The sequence below is a fragment of the Pelodiscus sinensis genome, chromosome 11 (genome assembly GCF_049634645.1).
Source record: "Pelodiscus sinensis isolate JC-2024 chromosome 11, ASM4963464v1, whole genome shotgun sequence".
NCBI classification, from domain to species: domain Eukaryota; kingdom Metazoa; phylum Chordata; order Testudines; family Trionychidae; genus Pelodiscus; species Pelodiscus sinensis.
In genome coordinates, this window is record NC_134721.1 from 34680552 (window position 1) to 34697768 (window position 17217).

General features: G+C 54.2%; 1 protein-coding gene across 1 annotated transcript; it reads right to left on the bottom strand.

The window, feature by feature from the left end:
• Positions 1-7197: 7197 nt before the first annotated feature.
• Positions 7198-16703, bottom strand: VPS51 (VPS51 subunit of GARP complex). Its single transcript, XM_075939145.1, has 10 exons — positions 16405-16703; positions 15501-15630; positions 15241-15387; positions 14405-14624; positions 13237-13981; positions 9881-10096; positions 8836-9054; positions 8630-8751; positions 8192-8279; positions 7198-7724 (listed from the first exon to the last, which is right to left on the bottom strand). The coding sequence occupies exons 1-10, from the start codon at positions 16618-16620 to the stop codon at positions 7464-7466; spliced, it is 2364 nt and encodes a 787-aa protein (XP_075795260.1). The 5' UTR covers positions 16621-16703; the 3' UTR covers positions 7198-7463.
• Between the last annotated feature and the right edge of the window lie 514 nt (positions 16704-17217).

The window sequence follows — 17217 nt, forward strand, 5'->3', positions numbered from 1 at the left end:
TCACTGTGTCTGCAGCAGTCAGCACAACAGGGCCCTGAAATCAGTCAGGGTCTGTGCAGCACCTGGCACAATGGGGCCCTGATCTCAGCTGGGGCTGTTGGTGCTGCTGCAACGCCAATGATAAATGCTGCTGCAATGTTGAAATAGTGCCTGTGGGCCCCAGCCGGGACCCCCACGTTGGCATCGTGTTAGAAGGGAGGAAAAGGAAACAAGGTGGACACTTTGGGCTGTTCTGTGATGGCAAATGACATTTCAGTTGAGCCAGGAGAGAGCCTGGCCAGGAAGAACCAGACTCCCACAATGCTTCCTCCTTGAGCTGGTATTTTCCCAGGTTGTGATTTACCTCTTTGTCAAAGCACGTTCGCTTGCCCAACCCTGGAATGTCCCTGCCTCTGAGCAGCACTGCAGGGCACAAGGGGTTACAACTTCTGCGCACACTCAGCGCCTGGGACATACTGTGCGCAAACTGCACCGTGCACAAGAGTATTACCCAACTGTGGCCCTTTCAACACAGCCTGTGCGAGTGCCAGGTTGTGGGGCACACGCTGTCCTCTGAAGCAAACAGAATCAGTCCAAGTTACGAAACCAGGGGTGTTCTGACTGCAGAGGGGCCTAGGGTCTGAGGAAGTGGGTCTGGCCCACGAAAGCTCCTCATCTAATAAACCATCTTGTTAGTCTTTAAAGTGCTACATAGTCCTGCATTTTGCTAGGGATTGGGATGCAGGAAGAACCACTCAGCCATGAAAGGGCCCTTTTTATGCAACCTCTTGCTGCTGTTTGGGAGGGTAGTAAAGAAAGAGCCAACTGCTAGACTGCTGTGAGCTGGTCACCCCAGCATTAAGTCTGGCCAGGATTTAGATGGGAGACAGGGTAGAGGTTTTGCAAGGGGTGGGTGGCATAGGTTGCAGTGAAAACCTTCTCCTTGCAATCAATACAGATGCCCCCACATGGTGGGAGGGGGTGCTGTGATACAGGGCCTGGGGTGGGGTCTCAGTGTGGGAACCTCTTCTCTCAGAATCAGTGCTGGTGTGGCATTAAGGACTGTTGTGCTGCCTGGAACAGGAGAGGAGGCATGCTCCCCTCAGGAGCAGTGCTGACACTACCGGGATGCAGTGGGGTGGGGTGGCTCCCACTGTCCTGCTGAAGTCATTTGCAGGACACTCAGTGTTGCAGTTCTAACCCCTGGTGCAGATTAAAAACACGTTCCCCAGGCATAGCAGCATTAAACGCACCTTCTCAAATTCCAGTCACCCTGCTAGTCCCAGTTAAATCAGGGCTGGAGGTGTTCCTGTTCTAAACGGTTGCTTTGTACAGTGTTAATGCTAGCCACACTCTACAGCAGCAGCCACCGCATTTCAGCAAGCAGTGAGCAGTCTTTTTGGGAACAGCTGTGTCCCACCCCAGAGGCACCAAGCGTGTGTGTGCACCACAAAGGTGTAAGTGAAGCATGGGTAGATAAATGCATCTAGCTTTAATATCTCGCATGGGTAACAATAGCAAAGAGCGGGTAGTACAGGCAGCAGTATGAATATCCGTAGAAGCCTACCAGGGACCGTGGCTACTTATTTGAGAGGCTAGTCCGTGTTACAGTCCATGATACAACATCTTCACTGCCCTCGTTTCCTGTGCACTCTAGGCTAAAGCTAGCATCAGTATGCCTTCTCCCAGTACAGGCATAGCCTCAGTACTGAGTGAGTGGTTGTTGTGTAAACAGCTGCTGTGCCTCCCCCAAGAAGTAGGTGCTAATGAGGCTTAGGGTATGTCTACATTTAAACTACAATAGCAGCACAGCTGCAGCTGCGCCACTGTAACACTTCAGTGTCTACAGCGCCTGTGCCAACAGGATTCTTCAGTTGGTGTAGTTAATCCTCCTCTCTGAGGCTACGTCTAGACTGGCATGATTTTCCAGAAATGCTTTTAACGGAAAAGTTTTCCGTTAAAAGCATTTTCGGAACACAGCGTCTAGATTGGCACGGACGCTTTTCCGCAAAAGCACTTTTTGCAGAAAAGTGTCCGTGGCCAATGTAGACGCGTTTTTGCGCTAAACAAATCTGAGCTGTCTACACTGGCCCTTTTGCACAAAACTTTTGCGCAAAAGGGACTTTTGCCCAAACGGGAGCAGCATAGTATTTCCGCAAAAAGCACTGATTTCTTACAGTAGGAAGTCAGTGCTTTTGCGGAAATTCAAGTGGCCAGTGTAGACAGCTGGCAAGTTTTTCCAGAAAAGTGGCTGATTTTCCGGAAAAACTGGCCAGTCTAGAGACAGCCTGAGACAGTAGCCCGGTCAATAGAAGAATCCTTCCATCACTGAACTACGCCACAGGCTAGGTCAGCATAACTGCATGTCCCTCCGTGCAGTTATGTAAATATAAGTGCCCAGTGTAGATCAGCCCTCCGTTATCTTTGTGAAAGATTTGACAAACCAATCCCATTTATTGGTATAATCTGCCCTCGGCATTAACCTCTGGCCTGGGTGAAAACACCTTCCTCGCTGCCCAGCCCCACTCTGGAGAATGGGGATGGAGAATCCCACAGAACAGGGCATTTTCACTCATGTGTGGCATCTGTACTGTGGCCAGCACCTCCCTTTCTGCACCTGTTAGAATTAAGAGGGAGACAAAGAATTACTCAGTGAGGAAGGAGAGCAAACAATGAATGATATTGGGAAGGCTGAAGTGGTTAATGCCTGTTTTGCTTCAGTCTTCGCTGGTTCATTGGGACCAGATACTTAATAGGGTTAATACGAAAGAGAGGCAGGAATGCATTCTAGAATAGGAGAAGAACATGTTAAAGAAGTTAGATGTATTCAAGTCAACAGGGGCTATCTAAATGCATGATAAGGTAGTTAAGGAACATGCCAGAGCAATCTGCAAATCAGTAGCTACTATCTTCAGGAATATATGGAGAATGAACAAGGTCTCAGAGGAATGGGAGGAGAACACCTATCTTCAAAAAGGGAGAAATTACCGTAAGGTGGATGCTTAACCAATTGAAACTCTATCCTCCAAGACTTCTTATCAATGATTTGCTGTACTGGGAGTATATATCTAGTGGGGTTCTGCAGGGTCTGTCCTGACTCTAGTGCTATTTAATATTTCCATTCACGACTTGGATGGTGCAGTAAAGACTATGCTTATAAAATATGCAGATGAGACAACGCTGAGGGGAATTGCTAGCACTTTGGAGGACAGGGTTAGAATTCAAAGTGACTTTGGATAAATTGGAGAATTGGTCTGAAATCAACAGGGTGAAAGACAATAAAAACCAAGTGCAAAGCAGTACCTTGGGGAAGAAAAAAAAATCAAACACCCAAATTCAAACCCAGGGGCTGTGTCTACACTGGGCCACTTATTCCGGAAAATCAGCCGCTTTTCCGGAATAAGCTGCGAGGTGTCTACACTGGCCCTTGAATTTCCAGAAAAGCAACGATGCTCTACTGTACAAAATCAGCCGCTATTCCGGAAAAACTATTCTGCTCCCACTCGGGCATAAGTCCTTATTCCGGAACACTGTTCTGGAAAAGGGCCAGTGTAGACAGCCCAGTAGTCTTTTCCGGAAAAGTGCGTCTACATTGGCCACAGACGCTTTTCCGGAAAAAGGGCTTTTCTGGAAAAGCAGCCTGCCAATGTAGACGCTCCTTTTCCGGAAAAACTGAAAACAGAATAGTATTCCATTTTAAGCAGTTCCGGAAATTCATGCCAGTGTAGACACAGCCAGGGTATGTCTACACTACGGACGTTAGTTCGAACTAACGGACGTTAGTTCGAACTAACTTTCATAGGCGCTACACTAGCGCTCCGCTAGTTCGAACTTAATTCGAACTAGCGGAGCGCTTAGTTCGAACTAGAAAAACCTCATTTTACGAGGATTAAGCCTAGTTCGAACTAGCTAGTTCGAATTAAGGGGTGTGTAGCCCCTTAATTCGAACTAGTGGGAGGCTAGCCCTCCCCAGGTTTCCCTGGTGGCCACTCAGGCCAACACCAGGGAAACTCTATTGCCCCCCTCCCGGCCCCGGACCCCTTAAAGGGGCACGGGCTGGCTACAGTGCCCGTGCCAGGTGCAAGCCTGCCAGCACCCAGCCAGCAGACCCTGCACCTGGCACGGCTCGAGCCACCCACCCGATGCTCCCCAGCCCTCCCCCTCTTCCTGGGACCAGGCTGGCGGCTCCCGGGAGCTTGCCCGGGACCGCAAGAGGCGGGCAACCGCCTGGGCTAGTGCGGACATCGTGGACCTCGTCCACGATCTCCGCACTAGGCACAGGAAAGTGGCTGTCTAGGGCAGGAGAGCTGCTAGCCTAGCCACCCAGGAGCAGGTGTGCATGAAAATCAAGGGGGTCCACTGAGACCCCCGACCCTGAGCCCTGAGCTTACAATGGCCGTCCTGGGTCAGACCAAAGGTCCGTCTAGCCCAGTAGCCTGTCTGCTGACAGTGGCCAACCCTAGGGACCTTGGAGGGGATGGACCGAAGACAGTGACCAAGCCATTTGTCTAGTGCCATCCCTCTCCAGCCTTCCACAAACCTTGGGCAGGGACACCACTCTTACCCCCTGGCTAATAGCACTCCATGGACCCAACCTCCATCACTTGATCTCACGTCCCTTTAAACTCTGTTCTAGTTCTAGCCTTCACAGCCTCCTGCAGCAAGGAGTTCCACAGGTTGACTCTTTGCTTTGTGAAGAACAACTTTGTTACTAGTTTGAAGCCTGCTACCCATTCCTTTCCTTTGGTGTCCTCTAGTCCTTCTTTATGGGAACTAATGAAGAACTTTTCTGTATGCACCCTCTCCACCCAACTCCTGCTTTTAGAGACCTCTATCCTGTCCCCCTTCCGTCTCCTCTTTTCTAAGCTGAAAAGTCCCAGTCTCTTTAGCTTCTCTTCATATGGGACCTGTTCCCAACCCCTGATCATTGTAGTTGCCCTCCCCTCTCCCACCCTCTCTCTTCCCCTCTCCCACATCCTTTTCCTAGTCTCCCCCAGTTTTGTTCAATAAAGACAGATTCCATTTTTGAACACAATTGTCCTTTATTTTGTACATCAAGAAAAGGGGCTAGGGAAGGGTAAGTGGAAGGAGGTGAGGGAGGAATGGGGCACGAGCCCCCGATGGGGAGGACTGGGCTGGCTCTGCGGGCTTCTGGGGGTGGAAGCTCTCCTACAGCCCCCCAATTGCCCCCTCTCCCCAGATGGCAGCCTGCGGCAAGTGCAGCCGGGCTGATGGCCGAGTGCTGTGATGTGCCCAGTGTGGGCACTCCGGGCACTCCAAGCCAGGACTGGTTTGCAAGCAGGGCACCCCTGAGAACTGTCTGTCCGGGGTGGGGGTCGGGTCCCTTTAAGCGCAGCCCTCGGCTAGCCTGAGACAGCATCTTCACGCTCTAAGTCCTCCTCCGATGCCCTGCCGGCACTGCTTCCGGCCATCCTTAAGCCCGGTTCAGGGTCCACTTAATGTGGACATGCTAGTTTGAATTAGCAAAACGCTAATTCGAACTAGTTTTTAGTTCTAGACGCGTTAGTTCGAATTAGCTTAGTTCGAATTAGCTCTGTAGTGTAGATGTACCCCCAGGGAGTAACTGGCTGGGCAGCAGTACTGCAGAAAAGGAACTGGAGGGCGCCATAGAGGATCTCAAGTTGAATATGATCCAACACTGTGATGCTGTTGCAAAAACAGCAAAGGTCATTCTGGGATGTAGTAACAGGAGTGTGGTATGTTGCATGTCAGACACAGGATCTAATTGTTGGGCTCTACTTGGCATTGCGGAGCCTGAGCAAGCATCCTGTGTTGTTTTGGGCACCAGACTTACATGCAAAAGGTTGCTATAAATATCAGTTGTTCTCCACATCCACACAGAATCGGACAAGAAGTAAATGGATTAGACTGCAGCAAGGGAAACGCACGTTAGTTACCAGAAAAAAAACTTTCTAACGCAAACACTAGGTAAGGACTAGAAGAGGTTACAGAAGGAGCAAGGCAGAATCCCCCTTACTGGAGGTTTTTAGAACACATTAGACAGACACCTAGCAGGGATGGCCAAGCTATACTCGAGCCTGCAAGGATGGACCAGATCAGTGGTCAACAACCAGTTGATTGGGATCTACTGGTAGATCTTGGAGCCTGTGACAGGTGATTCTGTCTGGTTTGACCAAGAGGCTGTCAAGTGCCCCTCCCCCCACTGCTGTGCATCTCCTGCCCTTTGCCTTGGAACTGTCTCCTGCTTGCTGTGCAGGACAGGCGATGGAGAGAAGAGGTGCTGATGTCAAAGTACCTCCCTCCCACTCTGTATCCTGTCTCCACAGAGCAGGGAAGGGGGCACAACAGGACTTGGGATGGAGGGAGTTTGCTGGCTGCATTTGAGAGTGGTGCAGGTCCAGGGCAGGAGTGAGCCTGCCTTAGCCCCACTGCACCACCACCCAGGAGCCACCTGAGATAAGCAGGGCCCAGCTGGAGTCCAAATCCTGAAACCCTACCCCAGTCATGAACCCCTCCTGCACCCCGAGCCCCTGCCCTAGCCCTGAGCACCCCTGCATCCAAACACCCTCACAGAGCCTGCACCTAGAACCCTGCCGGTACCCCAACTGCCTGCCCCGAGCTCAGCTCAGAGCCCCTCTCACACTACAAACCCTTTAATCCAAGACCAGAGCCTGCACCCAAACTCTCTGCCCCAGCCTGGCGAAAGTGAGGGAGGATGGGGAAGGGAGGGAGGATGGAGTGAGCAGGGGCGGGGCCTCGGAGAAGGGGCACCGAGGAGGCGGGACAAGGGTATTTGGATTTGAGGTAGATCTTGAATTGCACTTAAATTCAAAGTGATCTTGTACTCAAAAAAGGTTGGAAACCCCTGGACCAGATGATCTCGAGGCCCCTTCCAGCCCTACCCTGCTATGATTCCATAAATCGCACAAAGCGAAACGAGGAGGCAGAGAAGGAACGGGCGAAGAGATGAGTTTTGAGGAATACGAGAGGCCGTTGAAGATGGCAGTTTGAAGAGGCAAAAGCTCTTGCATTTACCTCCGGTAAGGACAGAGGAAAAGGCTAGTGCTGGATGGGAGGGGCCGTTCTGAGAAGGGGGCGGGACATCTTTATCCAGACCTTGCAAGTAACAAGGCACTAGGGAAGCCGTATATAATGGGGGGTGGGGGTGGGGAGTCTTAGAGATTGAGGCCGATGGAGGGGAGCCAACCCCGGAGCTGGCAATGAGCAGCAGAGATGTGATAGACCATGGTATGTTTTATTCAGCACATTCCCCACTCGGCCCAATAAGAGCCAGGCTAGCAGCAATGGGCATGTTCACAGGGCATCCCTCCCTCCTCTGATATGTTCACAGGCCATTCTTTGCCATGCTCCCAGGCACTCCTCCCAGCCAGCTGGTGTGGGAAAGGTCCAGTGGAACAGATGAGTCTTAGGGGTACAAGTGTCCGCTCTCCGGCCAGGAGTAAGCTGGCGTCCGCCTCAAGGCTCAGTGGACTCCCCTGGCATTAGCCCCTCTCGCAGATGACCTCGATGACACTCTGCTCCATGGGCACAGGGTCCAGGCAGCGGTGGGCCGTGCTGCCCACAATTTCATCTAGCAGGAAGTGCACCAGGTTCTCATCGCAGACAAAGCGCCACAGGTAGAGCTGTAGATAGTAGCAGTCCACCTGGATCTGCTGTAGGCCATAGCGCCCGAAAGTCCGCAGCCGCACACACTCCAGGAAGGTCTTCAGGCTGATCTTGATAATGCCGGTCAGGACGGAGACCTATGGGTATAGGGGACAGTGCTTGAATGACCTCCCCTCCCATGCACGTAGAGAACGCGGGGGAAGAATGCTCTCCAGGGCTCCCCACATGGCAGAAATCTCTTGTGGAGGAATGAAGCCAGATCTGGGCTGCATTCCCAGCCAGCAGGCAAGGAAGTCAGTGGCAGCCAGGGAGCAGGGAAGTGAGAGGGAATATGGAGTGGATGTGTGATGGCTCTGGAGGAAGGGTCAGGGGAGGTCTGTGGGGAGCTCTGTTCCTCCTCTAATATGTTGGTGGCGGGGTTCCATTGAAGATTAATGGATCCTACGGCCAAAAGAGACCACTGCGATCAGACGGAATGAGTGGTAGGGACTGTGTCCCTGCTCTAATGCCTGGGTGAGAGAGGAACTAGAGGATTGGTTGGCTTTAAATGGGCTCTGATCTGTGGGTGACTCTCCCACCCCCCTGGGGTGGCGGCTCTGCTCACCTTGTTGAACTCCACAGGGCTGAAGATGTCGATGCGCTCAGAGAACAGCTTCTGAATGTTGCTCAGGAGGTTAGTGTCCAGGGGGGCACTGCATGGGGGAAAGCAGAGACAAGGGGTTACACACACAGGCAGCACAGAGAAGAGACTGGATCTGGACAGGCCTCCTCACCTGAGGCTGCGTCTGGAGCCTGGCTCCAAGCCTGCTCCTCTGGCTCAGGCCGCTCACCCTGAGATGTAGCTGGGAAGGCAGGCCCTCCACTTCAGCTCTGCCAGTGCCCCTCAGTTCCCCCCACGGCCCCTTCTATTCCAGCCCTGCCAGTCCCCTCAATCCTAAACCACAGCCCCTTGCTAGTCCAGCCCTGCACTCCCACCTCCTGACCTACTCCACACCCAGGTGCAGCCCTTTCCTCCCCGCCCTGCCAGTCATAGCCCCCTGACCTGGGCGTGTAGCTGGGTGCATAGCGGCTCTGCTGCCGGGAGCTGCTGTACACGGAGAAAGTCCTCTTGCTGGAGTCGCTGCTCTGGGCCTTGCGGATGCCCTCTTCGTACAGTAGCCCCACCTGCCCAGGGGGAGACAAGAAGCCCAGGTGAATGCAGGGTCCCTGGGGTACAGGAAGTCCTGGGTCCCCCTCTCTCCCACTGACCTGCACATCTATGGAGGTGGTGTCCTCCACCACCCTCTTCATGACGGCCCGCACATTGCGCGGCTCAATGGTGTTGACCCAGTCGCGCGTCTCCACGCTTTTGCGCAGCATCTGTGAGATGATCAGCCCCTGCACCTTCACGTAGTGGTTGAGCAGCCTCTGGGCTGTCTCACGGGCCTCCGCACACAGGCTAGTAACCGGGGTGATGGGCGTGTGGTCCTAGGGAGGGAGAACAGCGGGTCAGTGGTGCCAGACAGGGCCCTTTCCCCAACACCCACTAGCTCTGCGTGAGGGACACTCAGAAGGGACGGGCTGCCCTGCCCTTCCCCCCATGCCCTGTAGCACCACCAGTTCCATGTGGGTCAGGGTCGCTCCCCATCCCACCTCGCTTCCCTACTGGCTCTGTGTGGGCAGAGGCTTCACCCCCCCACACCCAATTCCTCATCAGCTGCGGGGGACGGGGCAATCAAAATGGCATGGGATGCCCCCATCCTACCCTGCCCAGTGCCGTCCAGCCATCACTTCCCCCCCAGGCTGCCCCAATCCCTAATGCGTTCCAAGTCCCCACTGCCTGTGGGTGAGGATGGAATCTTATGCTTGCTGAGGGACAGGTCAGAGCAGCTGGGGCATGCAGCAGAGCTTGCAGGGTGCATGCCTATTCAGTAGGTCGCCCACTGACGCTCTCGGTCAGCCCATCCACAGATAGCCCATCCCTTCCCCATGGCAGATGATTCCCAGCCCCAGGGAACAATCCCTGAAAATGTGGCTGAGTCACATGCCCTGGGGCCATGTCCCAGCACACTCCTCTTTGGGGCTCACAGCCCTAAGAGGGAGATGGCCTCTCTCACCCTGTCCCGGTCCATCCCACTAGCCCGATGGCAAAGGAGGCCTTGGGGAATGAGGGGCTTTGAACTGAACACAGGGCCCCTGGTGGAGGATACCCAGAGCCAGCCACCAGGAACTCCCCGCCTGCCATACTGCAGGACAGGAGGCTTCTGGGATTGAGGCCAGGATCCTCCTTGCCCCGGGTCCCAGGGATTGGCACCTGCACTAGGAACTGCTCATCGGTCAGGGTGAGGATGTAGCTGATGGTGGAGGTCTCGTAGTCCAGGCAGAGGCGGGAAAGCAGGAGCAGCAGGGTGGGGGGAGTGGAGCCACCCTTGTCCCCGGTGGTCTCACAGAACTGCCGGGCTGTCTGGCATATGGACTTGATGAAGCCGACGATGAGGCCCTCGCGGACACCCTGGCTGCAGAACTCACCCTGGGGGATGAAGTGGGGGAGGGGACGGTTCAACACTTTCTCTTACTGCTTGATAGAGTGGTTCCACCTGGAACCAGGCAGCAATCCTGACAGCATCTCCCCACTCCACGCCTGCTCCCCCAGAGCACTGCCTGTGGCATACTCCCAGACAACAGGCCTGGCAGGGCTATGAAGGGTAACTCGCAGAACTGTCATAGTGGGGGAGCCATGGGGGACAGTGGGTTGGGAGAAGTTACAGGGCACAGGACTCAAAGGGATCTCCTAGGTTACCGAGTCCACCCCTGCTATCATGAGCAACTAGGCCAATATGACCCAGCCACTAACTCCCTTGGAAAACCAGCTGGGCTGTTTGTCCCCTACTCCTGCTGGGAGGCTGTTCCAGACCCTTTCTTCTCTGGGGGGTAGAAATCGTCTCACTGCCAGCCCCAGCTGATGCCTGAACATTTTATCCCCATCTGCTCTTGTGCCAACATTGTCCTTCAGCTTCACTATCTCTTTGCCTTCCCTGAGGTTTGCTCCTCTGCTGTACACAGTCAGATCCCCTCTTGGCCTTCATCTGACCAGTCTAAACTAGCCCAGCTCTTTTAGTCCCCTCTCCTATGATCAGTTCCCATTTCCCCTCATTAGCCCAGGAACTCTTCTCTGCACATGAGCCACCCTGAAAATCTGCTACAAGGGGCTTTTCAGTCTAGCAGACGAAGGCACAACAAGATCCAGTGGTTGTAAGTTGAAGTTAGATAAATGTATCCTTGAACTAAAGACATTTCCTAGCAGGGAGGATGAGTGAACAGTGCAACAGCTCCCCAACGGAGCAGTGGGCTTGCCACTGCCTGGAATTTTTCACTGGTGGGGAACTAAGGCCTGGGGGACAGATGTGGCCCCCCAGCTTCCCTGGATTTGGCCCCTCAAGGCTCAGGACTCCCACCCGGTATCGGGGAGCCTGTGGTGGCGCTCTCAACCCTGCCCCATTCAGCCCCGTGATGGGGTGGGCATACAACATCTACTAGCCTGGGCCCCCACTAGGCTCCGGAGTGCAAGGGGAATGTGGGAAGGTCTCAGCTGGGGGCTGCATCAAGAAGGGTTTCTGTTGGGTTTTTTTTGCTTCTCCCTTGTGTGTGGCTCCTGACTGATTTTTCTGTGGGTCAGCAGCCCCCGACCCAAAGAAGGTTCCCCAGCCCTGCTTTAAAACAGAACTAGATCTTTCCAAAACACATGCTTTAACCCAGTGACTGAAGACAATTCTACGGTCTGGCTGCATGGGAGAGGACTGGGTGATCACAACAGGGTCCCTTCTGGCTTCAGACTGCATGAAGGGCCCACATGACTCCTTAGTTCAGGGGACAAAACACACCACTGAATTGGGTGCCAACATAAAGGGTGCATTGCTAGCGGAGTCTCAATTGCATAAAATACTCGCAGGGGGGTAGGAGTCAGAAAAGCTGAAAGCCAGTTCGGAAGTCAGGGAGGGGCCTGCGGCAGTCAGGAAATCCCTGCAGACTGATACAGAACAATATCTACAAGGCGTGTGCTCCCTAGGGAGGCAGAGAATGCTGGGGGTGAGGGGCACAGCAAGGCCCGGACCAGTCTCCAGAAAGCACCACCTCTCTGCCCCCAGCTCTGCTCCTGTCCTGCCTGCAACTACATCCCCAGCTCCCAACCCTGTGCCTGGCCCTGGCCCCAGCCTCAGCACTGTTCTGCTCTTGGCCACAGGCCCAGTTGCCAGCCCCCACAGCAGCCTGACTGTGGCTCCACCCTTGCCCCCAGACCTATCCCCACCTGTGGCCCCAGCCTCAGGCCTCTTATCCCTGTCCATGTTCCCCCTGCACATGGGGGTGGGACACAGATGGGGTAAGGGGGTCACCACAAAGGTGGGGACTATGGTGTTATTCTCACTCCCTGGAAGATCCATAGCCAAGGATTCGGTGTTTATGGCCATGTGGCTTAGAGGATAGCACACAGAGACTCAGCAGACTGGATTCTGCTCCCACCTCTGCCACTGTCCTGCCGGGGGACCTTTGGCAACTCATTTTCCTCCTTGAGTCAATGTGTATCTTTGGGGCCATATCCAGACCTACCCTGGCATCTGAATGCCTTACAGTCTTCAACATAGCGATCCTCACAATACCCCATGCAGCAGGCCAGTCCTATAATCCCCCTTATCTAGATGGGGGAAATCGAAGCACAAGGTTACAGAGGAAGTCAGAGCAGAGCAAGAAATTGAACCTGTCTCTGAAGTCACAGGCTAGTGCAGGGGTGGGCTGCCGGCTGGATCCGGCTCGCCAAGCCCTTTAATCCAGCCCATGGCCCACCACTGTGGCAGGGAACAGTGCTGCTCAAAGCAGCTGGCTGCTGCCTGTGGCTGTCTATGCTATGGGGAAGGGGCAGTCTTCATGCACTGTCCCTGCCCCCCAGCAAAATCTCTGATCTCCTATTGGCTAGAAACTGGTCAATAGGATTGGAGAGATTTTGCTGGGGGCAGGGGCAGGGGCAGCACATGAAGCCTGCCCCCAGCGCAGACAGCCATATGGAATAGAGTGCTGATGACCAGGGGCTGGTTGGGTAAGCGCCTCCCAGCCAAAGCCTCTCTCTAGCACCTCATCCCCTCCCACAACCCAACTCCCTCCCAGAGCCTGCACCCCCTCCTACATCCCTACCCCAAGCCAGAATCCTCTCCTGCACCCATACCCTCCTATGCACCCCAATACCTTGCCCCAGGTCACAACTTGTTTCTTCACCTAAACTCCCTCTCAGACACCACAGTTTCTCCTGACCCCAGTACCCTACCCTGAGAGCTCGTGTCTGTGCCCAACCTCTGTCCCAGACCCCGACCTCCCTCCATGGAAAAATGCAGCCCTTGGCCACTTACCAAAATCTTGGAATGGCCTCCCCCATTAAATATTATTGCCCACCCCTGGACTTGTGCCTGAACCAATGGACCATCCTTTTGGGTTCTTCATCTCTACAAATAGAGCTAATGATAGCAACCTCCATGACACAGAACTTTGAAGCTGTCCTGATGAAAAGGGTGAGAAGAGCTAGGAATTGCTAAGGGGCATCAGAACAGTTGGAGGAGCAACTGAATACACCTGATTCTCAACCTCTAACTTCCAGGGCTCACAGTCCCCTCTTCCTCTCCTCACCTTGAAGTATGGCTTGTTGGAGAAGGTGATGTCCTTTGCTGTGAAGAGATGGACGTAGGCGAGCACTGACTTGATCTGGTTAAGGACGGAGGCCGACATATTGCCCAGCAGTTCGGCCAGGTTGGGGCTCTCCTTGCCTGCCAGGCGTGGGGCAGCTAGCGACTGGCGCACATCAGTCAGACAGTCCTGATAGAAGTTCTGCAGGGCCAGCAGGTACTGGCGGATGCGCTCCTTGGTAGCCCGCACCACAATTTCTGTGCCCTCAGCTGCCACATTGGAGGCTGGCAGCAGCTTGGCCAGGGCTTGTAGGCGCCGGTGGAAGCGGTCCAGGGCCCGCACCAGCAGTGAGTTGTCCCCGACCCCTTTCTCCAATTGGATGCGCCGCTCCACCAGGGAGAAGTATGTCTCCATGAGGCAGTTGACAAAGGCCACTAGCTTGTCCTGTGCCATGCGGGTGATGTCCTGCACTTTGTCTTCTCGGCTGACAAAGAGCTCCTGATAGGAGGCAATCACCAGGCACATGTTGCTGACAAAGATGTTGCAGCCACGGTCAATGAACTCCAGGATGTCATTGATAGGAGCACCTCCTGGCTGCCCCAGCTCTGTCTCTAGGGTCTCCAGCTCAGCCTCCAACCGGCAGCGGGCATGAGAAAGGAACTCGTCACACAGCTCCTCTGCTGGTTCATCCAGCTGCAGCAGCAGCTCCACACACTCAGCCAGGTCCTTTGCTCCAGAGCCTCCATCTCTGCCAAGGAGAGAAAAGGGCATTGGAGATGGCAGAGGAGCTGAGATATGGATCTCCACCTCCCCCACTCTCAGTGCATCTACAGTAGGGTTTAAAGGACGGTTATTGGAATTAGCAACAACAGCTAGCTCCTGGACCTGAATCCAGTCCATTTATCACAGCTGGGATGATGATTCTGAAACCTAATCTTAAATCTCAGCCTTACTGATTTCACATTGTCATTAAGTTTCAGAGTTAACAACCTAACTGAAATGAATGGGGGCAGTTGTGTGACTAAGTTAATAGTTAACCTAGTTCACTTTGAATCAGACCATTGCACCCATCTACTCTGGTATCCCTCCCACTCTAGATCAGACCAATGAGACTATCCCACCTCAGTCTTTGTCCACTCCCCCAACACTGAATCAGATCCAAGGTGTATACCTGAATTTCTCCCGCAGCTTCTGTGCCAGGTTGGCCATGATCTTCTGGCAGTCGTCCTGAATGCCCTGGAAGGAGGGCATGTGCTGGTACTGGTGCAGGATAGAACGGGCTTTGCTGTAATAGCGCACTGCCTGTCCATAGGCCTCCAGCTCTACACACTTGGTGAGGCGTGCAGGCAGCTCAAAGAGAAACTGCAGCTTGCGCAGGAGTGTGTGGACCCCTGGGACCCAGAGAGACCCTGTTAGAGGCAGTGCCAGCGTTCCTTAGCACCTCCTCCCTACGCTCTTCTCAGGCAGTTTATAGCCTGGGGCTTTTAATGGACCCACCCACCACCCCATTTCTAGCCTGATTCTTCTGGTCACTGGGTGGTTTGCTGGGCTGTTCTCTGCTCTTCCCCCTCCATCAGCTGCCATCTTGGCCATAGTTGAGGGAGAGACCATGGAAACACTGCTCTTCTGAGCTGTGGAGAATAGCAACCACTGGCCAAGAACAGGAATGAACAGTGCAGCTTCAGGGCTCTTCCTCTCAGGCTTTTCTCCACACCTCATTTCTAGCCTTGGACATCCCGAGTTCCTGCTGCCTGAGAAGAGACTGGTGACTTGACCCAGCCAATGCAGAGGACAGCACTCTCCCAGAATCCTCTCTGCTCTTGAACGTCACGTAAGATTTACTGTGTCAGATACAACCAATGAACTCATCTACCCCGACAGCATCTCCATGCTATCTCTGCTACACTGGATCAAACCAATACACCTAGTCAGCCCGGTATCCCTCCAACCTCAAATCACATCCTTGGACCTTTCTAGCTGGTTCAGAAGATGGCTTGTGGACAGTACCTGAGAGCTTGGTGATCTGCTCATGCTGGTCTTGCAGGGTGCTGCTGATGCGGGCGCTGAACTCTGTGATGACAGCCATGTTGGCAGCCAGGCAATCCATCTCATCCTCCATCTTCTTGAAGTCATTCTTCATCTTGCGGATTGTGTCTGGGGAGTAGAAGAATGAATTCAACAAGGCCCAAAAATTCAGTGCTAAGGACACAGGTCTCCCTCATTCCCCACATCTGGAGGATTGGGATCTGAGCAGCCCTGCATGTTACCTGTGGCTGAGATGAACTTGTTGTAGTTCTCATACACCAGGGTTTGCATGTCACTGTCCAGAGAACGGATCTGCTTTACCATGTCAGTCTCACAGTCCATAAGCTGGGCTAGTGAGCACTCCTTCCGCAGCTAGGAAGAGTAACAGTAAATAAAGGGCATGGACAAAGATGCCAGTCCTGCCACTGTTCTTCAAACCCCCCCTGCTTCCTTGCTATCCCACCACTGGGCTTTATCCTACAGTTCTGCCAATGCCTCTCAATACTGATCTGCAGCCCTATGCAAGCCAGGCTTACACTATATGCCTTCCCCAGCTCTGCTGGTGCATTTTAAGCCTGATCTTCAGTTCCCTGTTATCCCAGGACTGGGCTTCCTCCCTACCCTGCCAAATTCTATCAATGCCCCTCAATCCTGACCTGCAGCCACTACAGTCTCATACCTGGGCTCCCCTATTCTCCAGCTCTGCTGGGGCCCTTCAGTCATGACCCACATCCCCCTAATATTGGGGGAGGGAGGTGCATGGGAGGGAGGAGGGTCTCCAAGAGAAGCAGGCCATAGTCCCTAGCAAGGTTGCAATATTGAAAGGGGCTTGACAGGATGGACTTTCTGCAAGAGAGGCCGTAAAGTGGAACCCTTTGGTGGAGCATCCCCGGGTGCAGTCACTGCGGTCACAGAGCTGCGGGGAAGGCAGTGTGTGGAGTGTCCCGCAGGAGTCTGGGTCCCAGCTAGGGGTAGACCAGGCAGTGGAGAGGGGCGAGCCCTGGAAGTCAGCATGGGAGGGCAGGTCCGGCACAGGGGTCAGCGTGGGGGGCTCATAGAGGGATCCTGGGGAGGGCCTTGATACGCGGGGATCCCGAGGTTCTGTGGGTCCCCACTGGAGGTGAGCACATCCGGGTCAGCGAGCACCTTAGTGAGGAAGACTTCCGGGTCGAAGTGCGCCCCGTTGATGTCAGTGGGCCCCCCGAAATCCTCTCCTGGGGCCAGGCCGCCCCGAGCCTCCCCCGCCGGGTCCGGCAGCCCGTAGTAGAGCTTCAGCATCCCGTGCGGCCGCCGCTTCCCGCCCGGCGGCTCCGAGCCGCCCTCGGCCGGGCCCGGCAGGGGACCCCCCTGGGCAGCCGACATCTTCCCCCGGCGAGAGCCACAGGCTGGGAAGGGGGGAGCAAAGCCCAGCTCACTTCCGGGATCAGTGACGTCCTGTTGACATTCCCCAACGGCGGTGAGGTCACTTCCGGTATGGGTAGCGCCCTGAGCACGCGCCGCTGGTGCAGACCAGCCCCTGTGTCTGCGTCTCTGCGTGAGCCTGGACTGGCCGGAGGCGGGCAGCGCTAACCACAGGCCGGGGCCTTGCAACTGGTGACATCATAGGTTCCGTGTGGTTCCCTGGACCTGTGGCAGTGCCCTGTCATGCTGCGACGTCACCATGTTAATCGTCCAACTCTACGTACATATGAGTGAATCAGCCTCCTGCACAGCTGTGGTTTTATCACATCTCCTGGTCCTTATTTTACCAACACCTTCAAACTGATTTATGATGTCATCCTGTTACTAGAATTTCTCAGTGGTTACATTCGTTTTCCAAATTCAGCACTATCAACATAGGACTGAATAAGGATCTCAACTGCTTAACACTTTACAAAGGCAATTTCCCTTCTCTGAATATACACATCTCCACACCAAATGAATGTGTGAATGACCCACTTCCACTCTCACTTGATTAGA

Bases quoted from the DNA above. Each gene is read 5' to 3' on its own strand.
- VPS51 (XM_075939145.1), bottom strand. From the start codon at position 16,620: ATGTCGGCTGCCCAGGGGGGTCCCCTGCCGGGCCCGGCCGAGGGCGGC. The intron at 13,982-14,404 runs GTATACACCTTG...TCTCCTTGGCAG, and splicing joins AAGCTGCGGGAGAAATTCAG to AGATGGAGGCTCTGGAGCAA. The intron at 8,752-8,835 runs GTCAGTGGGAGA...CCCCCTGGGCAG, and splicing joins CCACCTCCATAGATGTGCAG to GTGGGGCTACTGTACGAAGA.